This window comes from Podarcis tiliguerta, assembly GCF_965153285.1.
Source record: "Podarcis tiliguerta genome assembly, chromosome: 4".
NCBI classification, from domain to species: Eukaryota; Metazoa; Chordata; class Lepidosauria; order Squamata; family Lacertidae; genus Podarcis; species Podarcis tiliguerta.
This window is the reverse complement of record NC_139537.1, coordinates 56204692-56219490: the sequence shown is the minus strand read 5'-3', so window position 1 is coordinate 56219490 and position 14799 is coordinate 56204692. Positions and strand designations below refer to the sequence as shown.

Genomic DNA, 14799 nt, shown 5'->3' with positions numbered 1-14799 from the left:
TGAAAGCAAGCCATAATACAGTTCAAAGGAAACTGGAATTTTTAAGGAAATGACTGTTGACCCTTCAGGTTTATTCTCCAAATTCCAATATAACTTGAAAAAAGGATTGCTCTTTAAATGAGCATTCCTGTGGAATTATGCAAGTTTCCTATTTGGTAATGCATGACGTCTTCACAGTAGAGTCACATTCTTCATATCGTACGCTTCCTTTTTTCTAAATGACAATCTAAAAATTAAACAAAAGCACAGACAACATTACATATTTTGCATACTTAAGAATAGCACCTGGCCTTATTTACCAAAGGTCTGCCTCATGGCAATCCAAATAAAAGCAATCTCAAAGCTGCATATTCTGATTTCTGTAAGGCGGTATTCCTTCCTAAGGTGGTATTCTTTCCTAACACCTTACAATGTGTCAGTGAGTTTTGCTATGCGACTTGTTAGAGCGATAAAACACAAATTTCATTTTAAACATATGCACTTGCCTTCATCTGTCTCCTCCTCGTTCACTTCCTGGGTTTCTTTCATGGATTGTTTTTGGCCGTGCAATTTTTGCACGAGGTCTTCTAGGTTCTGCATTTCAGCCTGCAAACTTCTTTGAAGATCATGGTTGCCATTTAAGAAATCCTTTACAATTTGTATTCTGTTTAAATCCTAAGAAGGGGAGAAATACCTTGTGAGTAAAAAATGTGAAATGAGAACAGGATGATGGACTAGATGGGCCTTTGCCAGGATCTTGTTTTGTTCTTATTACCACCTCACCAAAAGCATCTCAGGCAAGTAAGTGTTTGATACTGCCTAGAGAGTTTCATAGCAGAAGATGGATCTGAATTTCAGCTTATCCCCGCCAACCCAATGCACACAAATTGCTACACCAACCCTGCTCTCTGGTTTCTCTGTGGCTTCTCTCTCTTTCTAATGCTTCTTGCAAGACCTGCAATTCCTAATTTTAAAAGGTTTCTATAAAGCAGTAGGCAAATGTTTCCATTCTAAAAAAAGCCTTTTTGCTATTTTACCTGCAGAACGTGCCACTTCATCTGAAGCTAGAAGTATATAATCTTTAAAGCTGAAACCAGGAAGCTAATATGGAAAAAAAAGCCACGAGTTACCTGACAGCAGAGCAATGAATGAAGTGAGCGATGTTAGGCATATCAGTGAAGCACAGGAAAATGCAGCATCGGACAAAAATTAATTGTGCCACAATTGTGGGCAGCAAGCCCTTTGCTGACTGTACTAAAGTGGCAGGTAAAGGGCAGGACAAGAAACCCATTCAGCTATAAGACTACATTCCATCCTATATTCATCACTATCAACCAACACAATACAAAGAAGGGAAAAAAGAACACTGCAATGTCTCTCGCAATACTAGAAGAGTTCATTAGTTCAGACACTGAGTGGTCTCCGGTTCTCGCCGTTAAAAAAATATATATCCAGTGAATACGTGAATAACTTACTTGATTCCATTTATTTAATTACTATGCAAATGGATTTAAGCAGTTCACAAACTAAGAGGGGGATGGAATTTCCTTATATTCAGCATTTAATTCCCTAAACATTCTGTTGCATTTATTAATTATGTTTCCACAGACACACGCACACAAAATTCCCAAGGCAATACATGACAGAAACACTTCAAATACATATATTTTGAAGTGGGCTTCAAAAGCTTTTCAGTAGCTGCCTCCCAAGCATGTTGCAGGTTTAACTATATGCTGCTGCCTGCTCTTTTTTCTGGCAACAGGCTCCTCTGCCTTTACCTCAGGGGGAGGGGGCAAGGTAATTCTGAAGTAACCAACTGATAGTTGTTGAGGGAGCATGAGGCCACTTCAACCAGCAAGATCACGGGGAGCAGGTTGTTCTCTCATGAATGGCAAGATCATGCGTCTTAAGTAACTCTCTGTTGGCATTTGGAGGGAGTTACATAATGTCAACTCTGTGATCAGTGCAAGATTCAAAGCCTTCACAGGCTCAAAGTACTTGTGACCTTTACTACAAGGCCTCAAAACCTAGTTGATGGGCTCATACGTGCTATAAGTATAATTTACATTCATTGAACACAAAATAAAGAGACGCCAAATGTCAACTTTCAGGTCGCTACGTTCTTGCACAAGCTGGAATTGTTTGTATTGCAAACAGATGAGTAATTCCTTTTTTCACTGAAATACTAGGGGAGGATGGTTTTTAACAGATACGTGTTTCTCCATCATTGATCACCTACAACTAAGCAGACACAAGGAACTATAAAATGGAAGCTCCACCTGCTCTCCTCAATCTGTCCCTTTGAGTTTGCTAAATTTCCCCAGTCTTCCATAATCTGCATATGGAGGAGTTACATCCAGAAGTAGAGGAAAAGCTGCTGTTCTACACCTGGATGGTTCACCTCACTGTAAGTAGCTATAACAGGATGGGCACTTGATCTAAAAGCTGCTGCTTGTTATTTTCTTGAAGAAACAATCTGCCTCTCATTTCTCCTCTACCTTTCTTTTTGATTCTTAATAAACTTCGTAAAATTTGGCTGTTGACATCTTGGGTACATTTCTGCCAGAGTCAAAAGGACTTCTCCTCTCTGAACCATTTTTGTGACAAGCTACATCAGGGGCCTGAGAGGAAAAAAGCAGGTTACCTTGGGCTCAGGGAAGAGCCTTGTAGGCTGGGTGCTCTTTCTGTCTGCCCTTCAAAAAACCTGCCCTGGACCCCCTCCTGTCTGGGGGGCAGAAGGCACAGTTACAGCTTCCTTGGGAACCTCTGTGCACAATTGGGCTACTCAGTGAAAGGACTTATCCCATTTCCGTTACAGGTGGCGCAATGGGTCAGTTCATCTGGTTATCAACCAAAAGGATGGTGGTTCAAGCCCACCCAGGGACAGCTGTGAGCAGGAGTCCTGCATTTCAGGGAGTAGGACTAGATAACCCTCAGGTCCATTCCAGTACTATGATTCTATTTCTGTCCCAGAGGTAACGTAGATCTAAGGTGGCTGAGCAGGTAGCTTCTTTCTCGGAGCAGAGACACATCTGCTAAAACTGAAGGAAAGAAGCTTTACAGAAAAAAAGAGAGATCACTATTCTAAATTTCAACACTGAGTAGTAATTTCTATAGGACCTCTCCTCCATCAAAGCACTCAAGCCAGCTTATATGCGGATCCCTCGTGGCATCTAGGCACTGACTTGACCCAAAGCCACTTAGTGTGAGGCAAGATGTCTATATTTGTGTGTTATCAGTCCATGCCCTAGGGGTAGGTTTTAAGCACCCTGGCAAATGTATTCCAGTTGAATTTTAAAGCGAAGCAGTGTTTTCTATTAGGGTACAAATACAATGGAGGTGCTGGGAGCTCAACTGCATGGAACAAGCTTTCCTTGGGCAAGCAATAATCTACCGGTATTCATCTGAAAAGGTTTATTCCAATAAATTCTGAGGAACCCTCTAAATGCACCCCTCTTATTACACAGATGGACCTATTAGCATCAAACTCTTAAGCATGAGTGCAAGCCTGCTTTTATGTTTTCAAATTAGGTTACCTCTTCTGACATCATTCCTTGTTCTTCCACGAGAAGACTGATTTCATGAAGTCTCTCTTTTATCAGTTCTGCTTCTATTTCACTGATCTGGCTTCGATTCATTTCACCCTCCAATCCATCAAGCTGATCTCCCCCTGGTACATGCACAGCCCAATCAGATGACAGAAGCTATTGGGTTTTAGTAAAAACAAAATGAACATGAAAAGCTATGGGTTTCTTGACAAAATAATACACTTAAGGGCTTCAATGACCCCAAAAGCACAAGATGCTGTTTGAGAAATACAGATGGAACTAGTTACACATTTCTTTGAATCCAGTCAATGTTGTTTGTGACATTAGAGATGAGCAACAGTATTCGACAATACTGAGGTATGCCAAGTACAGTGGCACTTTGGTTTTTGAACATCTCTGTTGATAAACATTTCAGTTTTCGAACACCATAAACCTGGAAGTAAATGCTTTGGTTTTCAAACATGCTTCCGCTGAGTGCAAGATCCTGAGGCCTAGCTGTCGGCTGTTGAGTTTTAGGCTTTCTAACATTTCAGAACTCGAATGGTCTTTAGGAATGGATTACGTTCGAAAACTGAGGTACCACTGTAGTTTGTGAAACTTACTGGCATTCTGTGGATTTAAAAACATTATTTGGAGGCTATACCTTCACTGCAAAAGAACACATTTAAACAATTCCCAGTGGAATCATATGCATGTCTACTCAGAAGTAAACTTCAATGGGACTTATTTCCAGATAGGTATGCATAGTAATGAACTTCTTTAAAAGAATTTTAAAAATGGTGGTTTGGCTATTCCTCTGCAGCAATGTCCCTGCCATTTACTAATTCTATTTTTAAATAATCTCTTTTTACTTAAATTCTTTTCTAAAACAAATGAACTGTTTTGAAACTATGGGAAGTTTCAGAAGCAGATTATGTGATACAGCATAAAAGTCTGCTGAACAAAGATTTTTTTTTATTCCAGTAGTCAGTGGCGTAGCGTGGGTTGTCAGCACCCGGGGCAAGGCAAGTAATTTGCGCCCCCTAACCCGTGGATTTGCGCCCCCTAACCCTAACCCCCAGATGTTGCGCCCGGTGCGGCCGGCCCCCCCTGCACCCCCCACGCTATGCCACTGCCAGTAGTGGGCCCAAAATAGATTCTGTATCCTGGCTTTTGTGTTCTCCCACATAGGTACATTATTTAACCAGTTATTATTATTTTTTAAATGCCACATAGCATAATGCCTGTTGCCTCCATGCAAGGCTATCTGCCTTGCAGAAGTTTTACCTTTCCATCTATATAACATGCAGATAAAATGTTGTACTATTGTTTTGTTTTGTTTCCCCCCCAAAAATAAACTTTTGATATGGTAATATCAAGAGTAAAACTAAATTGTATCAATGTGCCCAAAAACCTTGAATCAACAAATTATGAAACAGCCTCAGATATCCTTGATCAAGCACAAAAGCTTTGATTTAGAGTGCAAACCATCTGGATACAGACTGTTGCATTTCTATATTCAATACTGTGCCTAGCTAAAAAAAAAAAAAAAATGGGAATAGCAGCCAGCCTACAAGTTGAAAGAATGGCAACTATTACCTTTTCTATCCTTGTACGAGCCGCCTGGGCCTCTGGAATGTGTTGAAATTCAGTTAGCAAGTTCTGAACATGATTCCCAAATTCTTTCAGCCAGGAAGAAGAGACTTTCATATCTGAAGAATGCATTAATTCATTGCGGCACTTAATCACCTAGAGATAAAAACATGAAGCAAAACCAGTAGACTGAAAACTCAGTGTAGGGCAATGGTAAGCAAAAACCAACCCTCAAGTTACAGCCCTGCATTAGGAGTTGCTGACTGAGTGATCTGTTTTCACATCAGAGCCACATATTGTTGTTACTAGAATGGAAATGCCCCGTGTGGCGAACACCTTGCCAATGTTATGTTCCTCGACTGTCTCCTCAGAGGCTGCTATATGATAACCAGCCTTAAGCACTTTATTATATTGCATTTTATACTTGTAGGCATGCACAATTTAAGCTCCATCTGCACTATATGTTTAAAGCAGTCTCATAACACTTTAAACAGTTATGGCTTCCCTCAAATAATCTTAGGAACCGTAGTTCGTTAAGGGGGCTGAGAGCTGTTAGGAGGCCCCTCCTCCCCTCACACAGCTACAGTTTCCAGATTTCTTGGGAAGAGAAGAAGAAGAAGAGTTTGGATTTGATATCCCACTTTATCACTACCCCAAGGAGTCTCAAAGAGGCTAACAATCTCCTTTTCCCTTCCTCCCCTACAACAAACACTCTGTGAGGTGAGTGGGGCTGAGAGACTTCAGAGAAGTGTGACTAGCCCAAGGTCACCCAGCAGCTGCATGTGGAGGAGCGGAGACTTGAACCCGGTTCACCAGATTACGAGTCTACCGCTCTTAACCACTATACCACACTGGCTCTCTGGGGTTTATTGTTATACAACTCTGGGAACTGTAGCTCTGTGAGGCGGATAGAGGTCTCTGTAGACAGGACAGGATGCTTGCCCAAATGGAAGAGGCAGTCACTTATTGCAACCTGGTGAGGGTGTTTGTGGATAGCAGTAGTTGGATTACCTCTCTGACTTTCTTCTGATCGATGTTACTGAAGTGATCGCAGAAGTTGAAAAGGTTTAAGAGTGCAGATGCATCACATTTGTCTGGACCACAAATGTCTGCTTTCCCACGAGGCATGTAAGCCTACACAGCAAAGGAGAACGCATGCAGTTAATGTCTGATCCAGAAGCTATTAGTAACACACTATTTCTAAATGATAGTTATATCGGAACTCATGTTTATTTAATTGTAGCTTTGTCAAACACTAAAACAGTGGTTTAATTAGCATCTTGTTGCTGTCCTTTTTCTCTTTACAATCCCATTGGATACTCTCGCTGGAGTCCTGCATAGTCGTTCCGTACTGTTCCACACCATACAGGAGGACACAATTTAGAACTTTTCTGATCAGCTACTGTTAGTCAGCCTTAGGCTGCCACTCCCTCTTGAATCCAAAACAAGTTCCACTTTCCATAATGAAGCACCAAACTTGTAGATGAGACTTTTAGGGTGAGATGTATCGCCTTGCAAAGCTCCTCAACATGCTTTTCATCACATGTTGATTGTACTGATGTTGATTTCACAGCATGTCTACATCTTGGGAGCCACAACGAGGCACAGTTTCCCAGAGCACACATCTACACTGTGGGAAGCCACAGTGAAACAGATACATGTATGATGACCACACATCAGTTTTCATGGGCTTTCTGTCTTTCCTTGTGAGAATGGGAGGAAATGGAGGCACTATTTTCTCTAACAGGGCCCAGCAACACTAATACGGACATAAAATTAAACAGATTTGTTTGCCAACCACAGTCCACAGCTTCATGTGTTGAATATCTGCCTGCTGTGCTTTTGTCAAAATCACGTAACTTCTGCTGAGAAAGAGAGATGCAACTTCTATATGAAAAAATGCTATTATGAGTTTGTTTGGTCTTACTAACTGAATACAAACTTACAAATGCTGATTTGGCGAATTCTCAGACTGTTCAAATCCAGAAATAAAGAAGGAATAGAAACCTGAATAAACTCATAGAAGACAAAAGGTGGCAGTAACAAAAGAGGGTAGCAATTGGTTGCCTAGAATTCAGAGCAGCACGAGCTGCTTCTTGCTCCTGAAGCAGTTTCAAAACTAGCCATATCATACACAGATATTGCAGATATTGCTGGACAACTCCCATCACCCTGACCACTTGCCACGCTGTCTGCAGCCTATGGGAACTTGTAGTCCAACAATACCTGAAGTGCCACAGCTTCTCTATCCCCGATTTATATCCTACCCTGATGCATGCTGCAAAAGCTGGAGCAGAACATCCATTTTACATACAGGGGTGTAGGGGGTGGGTGGGTCACCCCAGGTTCCATCGTAGAGGGGGGTGACAAATTATCAAGGAACAATTACTGCCCTACTAGGGAGGTTCATAAAAAAAACTTTTTAAAAAAATTCCTGCTCCAAAGGTCTTATCTTACTACACTAGGGATTATGTAGCTATATATGAAATTTCATACATATCAGTTAATATCTTGACCCTCCTCCACAAAAATAGCTGTTTACTTAGCCGTTTTCCTATGTCGTGAAGGCTGAAATTTCAATTCAGTGGAGCACTTACTGTTCTCAACCCTAACCCTGCGGAAAGCCATCTAATTAGACTTTAATTTGATTCTGACATGTTTTTATGAGGTAATTTAATTATTGTTTAATTTTATACCAATGTTATATATCTGATGTTAGCCGCCCTGAGCCTGACTTCAGCCAGGGAGGACAGGATATAAATAAAAGTTTATTATTGTTATTTATTATTATTCCTTTGTAAGAAAATATGAAATAACGTAAAACCATTTTTGCAGGCAAAAATAATAAAATATCAATGGGGGGGTGACAAGAAATTTTCTGCACCGGGTACCACCTGACCTTCCTATGCCTCTGTTTACATAACAGAACTTCCAGGCATTACCTTTGCCAACTCCCATGCATTAGATGGCCAGAGCCAAGGCCGGCAGTTTCCCCAGTGGACTTCCCCATTCTTGTGCGTGTGATGATTCAAAATCTCTTTTTTCCATTCTTTACACAAGGAGCACGCAGGCTGAAACTACAAAGCAAAATGAACACCAATACAAGTACCGTAATTTAAATCATTGGTTTCAAATTTTTTATCCAAGGGGGTGGGACTCAATTTGGATTGTCCAAGAAATCAAACAATGTCCAGTCCCCAAAGTCAACAAATTACAATTCAGTATATAAAAAGGGATTAAAAGGAGTTAGGGATGGGACTGCTTACTGTTGGCAGGAAAGAGGCAGAGATGCTGAGGTTATACGGGTTTACATAGTCGTAGTGTCTCTCTAGTGGGCTTCCGGTTTCTAAGACCCTTTGAGAGATTCCTGCGTGTGCATGCTAAGAAAAGCCGCAAATACTCTGGAATTAAGGGAGGGGGAGAAATGCAAATAGAAAGTTTGCTTTGAATGCTCTGAAACGATTGTGAGCTTTATCCTTTCAAAATGCAAAAGAAGCTGCACAAAAAATGCCGCAGCCACCACAGCAGAATTCAGAGTGTTCTTTGCAAGCAGGGCTCGTGTGTTTTTAAATGCCACATGTCAAGCATAAACTTAACATGTGGAGATGGGTTGGGTAGAATGGCATCACCGGCTATATTTAAAGGAAATCAGAGCATAACTTAAGATTCCATTCTGTTGCAAATATAATGTCCTCTCTATCAAAACAAGTAGAAAGCAAGTTATTTTAATAAGGTGGAACCTAAGTACAGTGGTACCTCGGGTTACATACGCTTCAGGTTACAGATTCCGCTAACCCAGAAATAGTGCCTCGGGTTAAAAACTTTGCTTCAGGATGAGAACAGAAATCATGCTCCGGCAGCACGGCGGCAGCGGGAGGCCCCATTAGCTAAAGTGGTGCTTCAGGTTAAGAACAGTTTCAGGTTAAGAACGGACCTCCGGAACGAATTAAGTACTTAACCCAAGGTACCACTGTATACTATTATTTGCCATGTTATGAACTGTCTTGTAAGGGAAAATACCCTGAAAGGAAGCTTAAATCTATTAAATAAATAAAATTAAAATACATTGGGCTAAAAATATTGGGGGAGGTGTGTGTGCTGGCTCCTGTGTCTTTAAAGGATGAGGCATGCAGAAATTTAACAGGTACAGCTTCCTTTGATCATGGAGATAAAGCATCACAGAAAGATGCACCTATTGAATTTCTGACAGATATGAGGTGAAGCCCAGCATTATAATGCCAAAGTACCCGTAGAGGGTCAGAACTGAAAACATGTACCACAGGGTTCTTAAGGTTTCCTTTTCAATGTCTGGCCAAAAACATGTATCTTCCACCACCCCTTCTTTCTTCTAACTATTATCTCTCTTTTCTGTCTCTCTGGTAAATCACATACTCTGAATGCAGAGTGAAAGGTTCCTTGAAATTCTGCCGGTTACATAGCATTGCGGCTGAGAAGAGCAAGGGGCAGCTCTTACTCACAAACACTTAAGAATACCGCCATGCACGGAACGCTCATCCAGAGAACATATTGCAATTTGGGGAAAGTAGGGAGATAAATTATTGTTTCAGAGCACAGCAACAAAATGGAGCCATTAACCCTGCCCGTTTGTTTTTTAAAAATCAATCTATTCCTATCTAGGCCCACTGCTCTTTCCTTGAGCATGGAGAGTACTGTTTGTAATCAGAGCGATGTGTGGAATGTTTGATATTTCATGTGTCCTTGAGGCTGTGTGGGAAGAGGTGGCAGAGGCAAGCTTCCCAGAACATCACACATTCTCACTGAGTCCTTCATTTTCAAAACCCAAATCGACCTCTGGGCAATTCCACTTCTTCCCAACCCACAAGGAAGCAATTCCGTGAATTTTACTCATGATTGAGACATGATGAGAACCTGGGATTGTCAGCCTTGTTGTCAATGTTTTGTTCAGTATGGTCCTGTACTGCAGAGTCAGGCCTAAGTATCACAAGCTGTTCCAAAAAGTACCACAAGAGTGGTCAATGAATCATTTTATATCCCGTAACTTTTTTCCTGTGAGGCAAGATATCTGAAGCATCACAGAAGCTGGGCTGCACTCTCTGCAGCTGTTATTGTGGCCAGGACTGTAGCTAGGGTGTGGTGAGGTGGGCCCCCGCCAGGGGCATAGGCGATGAGGGGTGCACAAAATCGGCTAAAAATATGTCCATAAATATAAATATTGATTACTGTATTGCCTCATAAGAAATGGTTTTAAATAGAGGGTGAATTGAAAGGTGGAAGGGGTTGGGGTTGGAGGAGGGGCAGAAAGAAGAGCTAGGGGACATAGGTGGCGCTGTGGGTTAAACCACAGAGCCTAGGACTTGCCGATCAGAAGGTCGGTGGTTCGAATCCCCATGATGGGGTGAACTCCCGTTGCTCGGTCCCTGCTCCTGCCAACCTAGCAGTTCGAAAGCACGCCAGTGCAAGTAGATAAATAGGTACCACTCTGGCGGGAAGGTAAACAGTGTTTCTGTACACTGCTCTGGTTTGCCAGAAGCGGCTTAGTCATTCTGGCCACATGACCCGGAAGCTGTACGCCAGCTCCCTCGGCCAATAAAGCGAGATGAGCGCCAGAACCCCAGAGTTGGCCACGACTAGACCTAATGGTCAGGGGTCCTTTTACCTTTACCTTAGGGGACACAATCTGGGCAGTTCTTCCAGGGGCGCAAAATCACCTAGCTATGGCTCTGATTGTGGCTGAGTCATGCCTGCAAGCAGCTCCATGTGTGGGTACATGAAGCCCACATACACAGAGACAGCTCCATGAGGCAAGGCATTTGCATAAAGTGGCTGTTCCTATGTAGTTCCAGCAATTTCAACCCATGCCAGAAAATTCCCCAAAATTCAAAAAGGGGAAGCCTTCACCAGCATAGAGATTCTGTGACGGTAAAAGTTGTGCAGATTGAATTCTTCCAGTCATGTTAGTCATGCAGCAAAGCAAAAAGCCACAAACTTCCATCTATCCAGAGCATTTCTGGTGCTTTCTTTATAATTCAAATACGAATGGTGCCATTTTGGCATCACTGACAAATTTTACACAAATTGTCAAACAAACTGCCATGATGATGCACAGCATAAGATTATATAGTCCAGTTTCGGAACTTCAGTTATTTAACTGTGAAGTGCTGCCTGCCCATTTTTTAAATATAATTTTTGTGCTATAACATTTTGTGAAATAATAATTTGAGTGGTGACATCCTGGCACCCTTGAGCAATTTGAAATCATTGAGATGGCTGCCAAATTAGTTTGGCAGCTTTGCAAAAGAATTGGAAAATGCCGCCCACCAAGTATATTTTGAGATCTGGGCGACTTGTGTGTCTCTTAGTGGAAGACCCGCCTCCCAAATTCTCTTCCCACTCAAGTCTCAAAGATATAGGAAAACAAGCACTCCACACACGTCATTTACAGGGTAAGAGCAGTGAAAGTATGTAGGAATCAACATAAAAAATAAATAAAACAGGCAGGATTAGAGACTCCCTTTTGTTGCAGTGCTTTGAAATAATCATTTTCTGGTGACAAGCATAATCATTTCCCGAAATATTTCAAAGCAGCGAGTCACGCTGTCTTCAACTACATCTTTATAAAGCGTCAGATGGGCTTCATTCTTGGCAGGACTCCATACCTTTGGCTTCTATGCAATTTTCTTTGCAACCTTCATAATGGTACCTGGTCATTATCTTAATCTGGTGCTAAGTAAAGCACACCAGCAGCAGTTTTTCAAAACATGAAATTAACTATCCATAGATGTTAAAGTAAGAAGTTCTGATTCAAATAATTCTGTGCAAGTACTCTGAGAGGGCAGGGTCTCTTCATTACGATGTTTTGAAAATCCTGGCCTGTTTCCATTAGTGAAACTGTTTCTCTTTGAAGCCTTGATTGCAGAACAAAGTTCACTGCTATGTATGCGATCAGTGCAATATGTTGTAACAGCTGCTGCACACTGACTTCTCTAATCATTCTCACTTATCTTGCCTGCACGCAACATCATGGTAAGCCTTCAAAACCTCTAAGATTGTTCCTTGTAAGGATTTCATTTGGGGTCTGTAATTAGCAGTTCTACACATAATATTCCCCGATCAACTATGATGTTTAGGACTGCAACTGAAGGTGCACATTTTGCCCCAAAATATATGGCGAGCCAAAAGCTAAAACCTGGATGTCTAGTTTGATGTGGAATTTAGTTTGATGTACCATTCCAAAGCTTGGCTGCCATCATGCTACTAATGGCAGCAAATACACATTTTAAACCTCCAAATGAGAAAATCCAATGAGAGATTACATAATCTAGACAGAAAAGCAACCCTCTGCCCATCTCCCCTCTGCTGCAAAGCAAAAGTGAAACTGGCACCATGAAACAACTGTGCATTTTTATTAACGATTGTAGGTGCATCATAGTGGCACTCTAAAAATAAAATTTCTCAGCATCCTTCATGTTTGTAACTAGCATCCCTAATGTTTTTTTAAAATCTAAGAATTAATGGCATTTCTTGGATTTCTTCCTTCACATCAAAACTAATTTGGCAACCATCTTGAACATTTCAAATTTCTCAAGAGTGCCAGGTGCCATCACTGCAGCTATTGCTTCACTATAATAGAAGAAAACATTTCAGTATTTCACAATGAAATAACGGAAGTTCTGCAACCACATTAAAATAAAGAAGCGAGAGAACTGGCCGTGTTGCGCTGCCCCTGAGCTTATATATAAACAAATGAAATTATAATACATTAAAAGGATAGGAAAACGCGCAGTATGCTGTACAGTACTGTATTCTAAAGCAGGGAATCTCTCGGCTTGCAGAAGGGGGCACTGTTCGAAAGAAACAGTTTTACAGAAAGCGCTCGAGATCCGAGACAAGCCGGAGTTCTTTGTTCTGGCCGAAACTTGCCACGAGCGCGGCGCGTATCTTTCCGCGCGAGAAAAGAGAGATGCGCGACCCCTTGTCCTATTTTCCTGTTCAAAATCGTTCCCTCCTCTTTCATTGAGCAAAAGTAGTGTGTCCCCCCCCCCGGCATTGAAGGGACCTCTGGGGCGCGCCACGTGCACTTCGGATAGGGTCGGGTGAACGACGCGCGAGTGTTTGTTTCTCGAGCGCGCTTTTGGCGGGAGAGGGGCGACCAGGCAAAGCGAGGCAGGAGCCCCCTCCGACCTCCGCTTCCCAGGGCGGAGCCTCACCTGCTTGCCTCGAGGGGTGCAGCGCCCGCGGCAGCGGAGGCCCGGCGGGCTGAGGCGCGCGGAGGAGCGCGCGACGAGCTGGCGGTGAAAGGCCTGCACTTGCTCCCCGGCAAAGCGCTGCAGGGCGGCACGCAAGAGCAGCAGGCTGTGCCCGGCCTTCACCCAGTTCTTGTACTCGGCGCAGTTGAGGCGAGAGGCCAGTTCCGCCAGCGCCATGGCATGCCCGACTCTGCCGCCTTGCGCGCCAGCCTCCAGGGGGCCGGGCTAGAGGCGGCGGAGCCGGCTGGCCTCTGTCGTTCGTTGCCTCAGGGGAGCGCAGGCAGGAGCTGCCGCCCATCCCGAGGTCATCCTGTCAGCTATAGGTTCACACTTGCAGACCCTTTCCTAAGCAACCGTGCAAGAGGTAGGTATCGATTTCCTTGAAACCACACTTTGACTCTTTAAAACGAGGAAAAATCTTGACCCCTCCCTACCAAAAGGGCACAAATATTTTTCTCAGCAGTGTTAGCTTCATAAATAAAATAGTGTACACTTATGTTAATTTCCAGATGATAGCCTTTTTAGTCCTTTGCAATATATATACATATATATATATGCTTTCGTAGATTTTCACGGGTACAGGAATGCAGGTTTTGGTGTCCTCGGGTGTCTTCCCGTGTAAAAGTTGGGGTGTCTAGGCGACGTTTGGGGTGTCTAGGCGACGTTCCAGACATCTGGAAATTAGCCCTCCCCACAAAATCTGACACCAGATCCAGAGGCACACAGAACGCCATCACCAATCAACCACACCAGACCCAAACCCAGACCCTCTCCACAGATAAATTACAGACACCATCCAGTAGCCAAACCAGGGTGGCACCTCCGGATGCTGCACCCCCCTGCAATCCCTACACAGATCTGGCTGGCACAGGCCACAAAACCACAGCTCGCCCCTATACACGAAGCCAAGCCAGAGCACAACCAAGTGCAGTACAGCCATCTTCTCAGAAAAACTCTTCACAAAGTTCAAGAGTTCAAGACACGAAGGCTTTAGCAACTAATCCACACCTAATGACCCACCTAAGTGGGATTCAGGAAATCACTCAAGAAATCACTCAAGATATCCCTCAAGTAATTAAGGAACAAAAGAAGAAAAGGCACACTAGCCTGGGAACCTCCTCTCTGCCCAGAACATTGGAGGCTATACACCACACCTCCTCAACAGTATTTATAGGAACTCAAACACTGAGATCCTGCTCTGTTCCAGTAACAAGAAGCCGAAAGCACCAGCCTGAAGATGACGAGTGAGACCTCGTCGAAACGTCGCCTAGACACCCCAACTTTTACACGGGAAGACACCCGAGGACACCAAAACCTGCATATATATATATATATATATAGTCACATTAAAGGCTAGCAAATTTATTATGGCATAAGATTTTGTGGAGTACAGTCCACGCCACCAGTTGCGTGAAATTTGAGAGAAATGTAAAAGGCGAGGTCCGTGGGAAATGAAATTCAGAAAAGCAAAC

The 14799-nt window shown here is 42.9% G+C and overlaps 1 protein-coding gene across 2 annotated transcripts; it reads right to left on the bottom strand.

The window, feature by feature from the left end:
• Positions 1-38: 38 nt before the first annotated feature.
• Positions 39-13705, bottom strand: LOC310676925 (uncharacterized protein CXorf38). Of its 2 annotated transcripts, XM_083439144.1 has the most exons (7): positions 13289-13705; positions 8042-8176; positions 6111-6233; positions 5106-5255; positions 3516-3683; positions 486-654; positions 39-226 (listed from the first exon to the last, which is right to left on the bottom strand). In XM_083439144.1, exons 1-7 carry the CDS (start codon positions 13502-13504, stop codon positions 192-194), a joined length of 996 nt encoding a protein of 331 aa, XP_083295270.1. In that variant the 5' UTR covers positions 13505-13705; the 3' UTR covers positions 39-191. The 2 variants fall into 2 exon arrangements, with proteins under 2 accessions (XP_083295270.1, XP_083295271.1); XM_083439145.1 differs by lacking the exon at positions 8042-8176 and having other exon boundaries at positions 13289-13664.
• Between the last annotated feature and the right edge of the window lie 1094 nt (positions 13706-14799).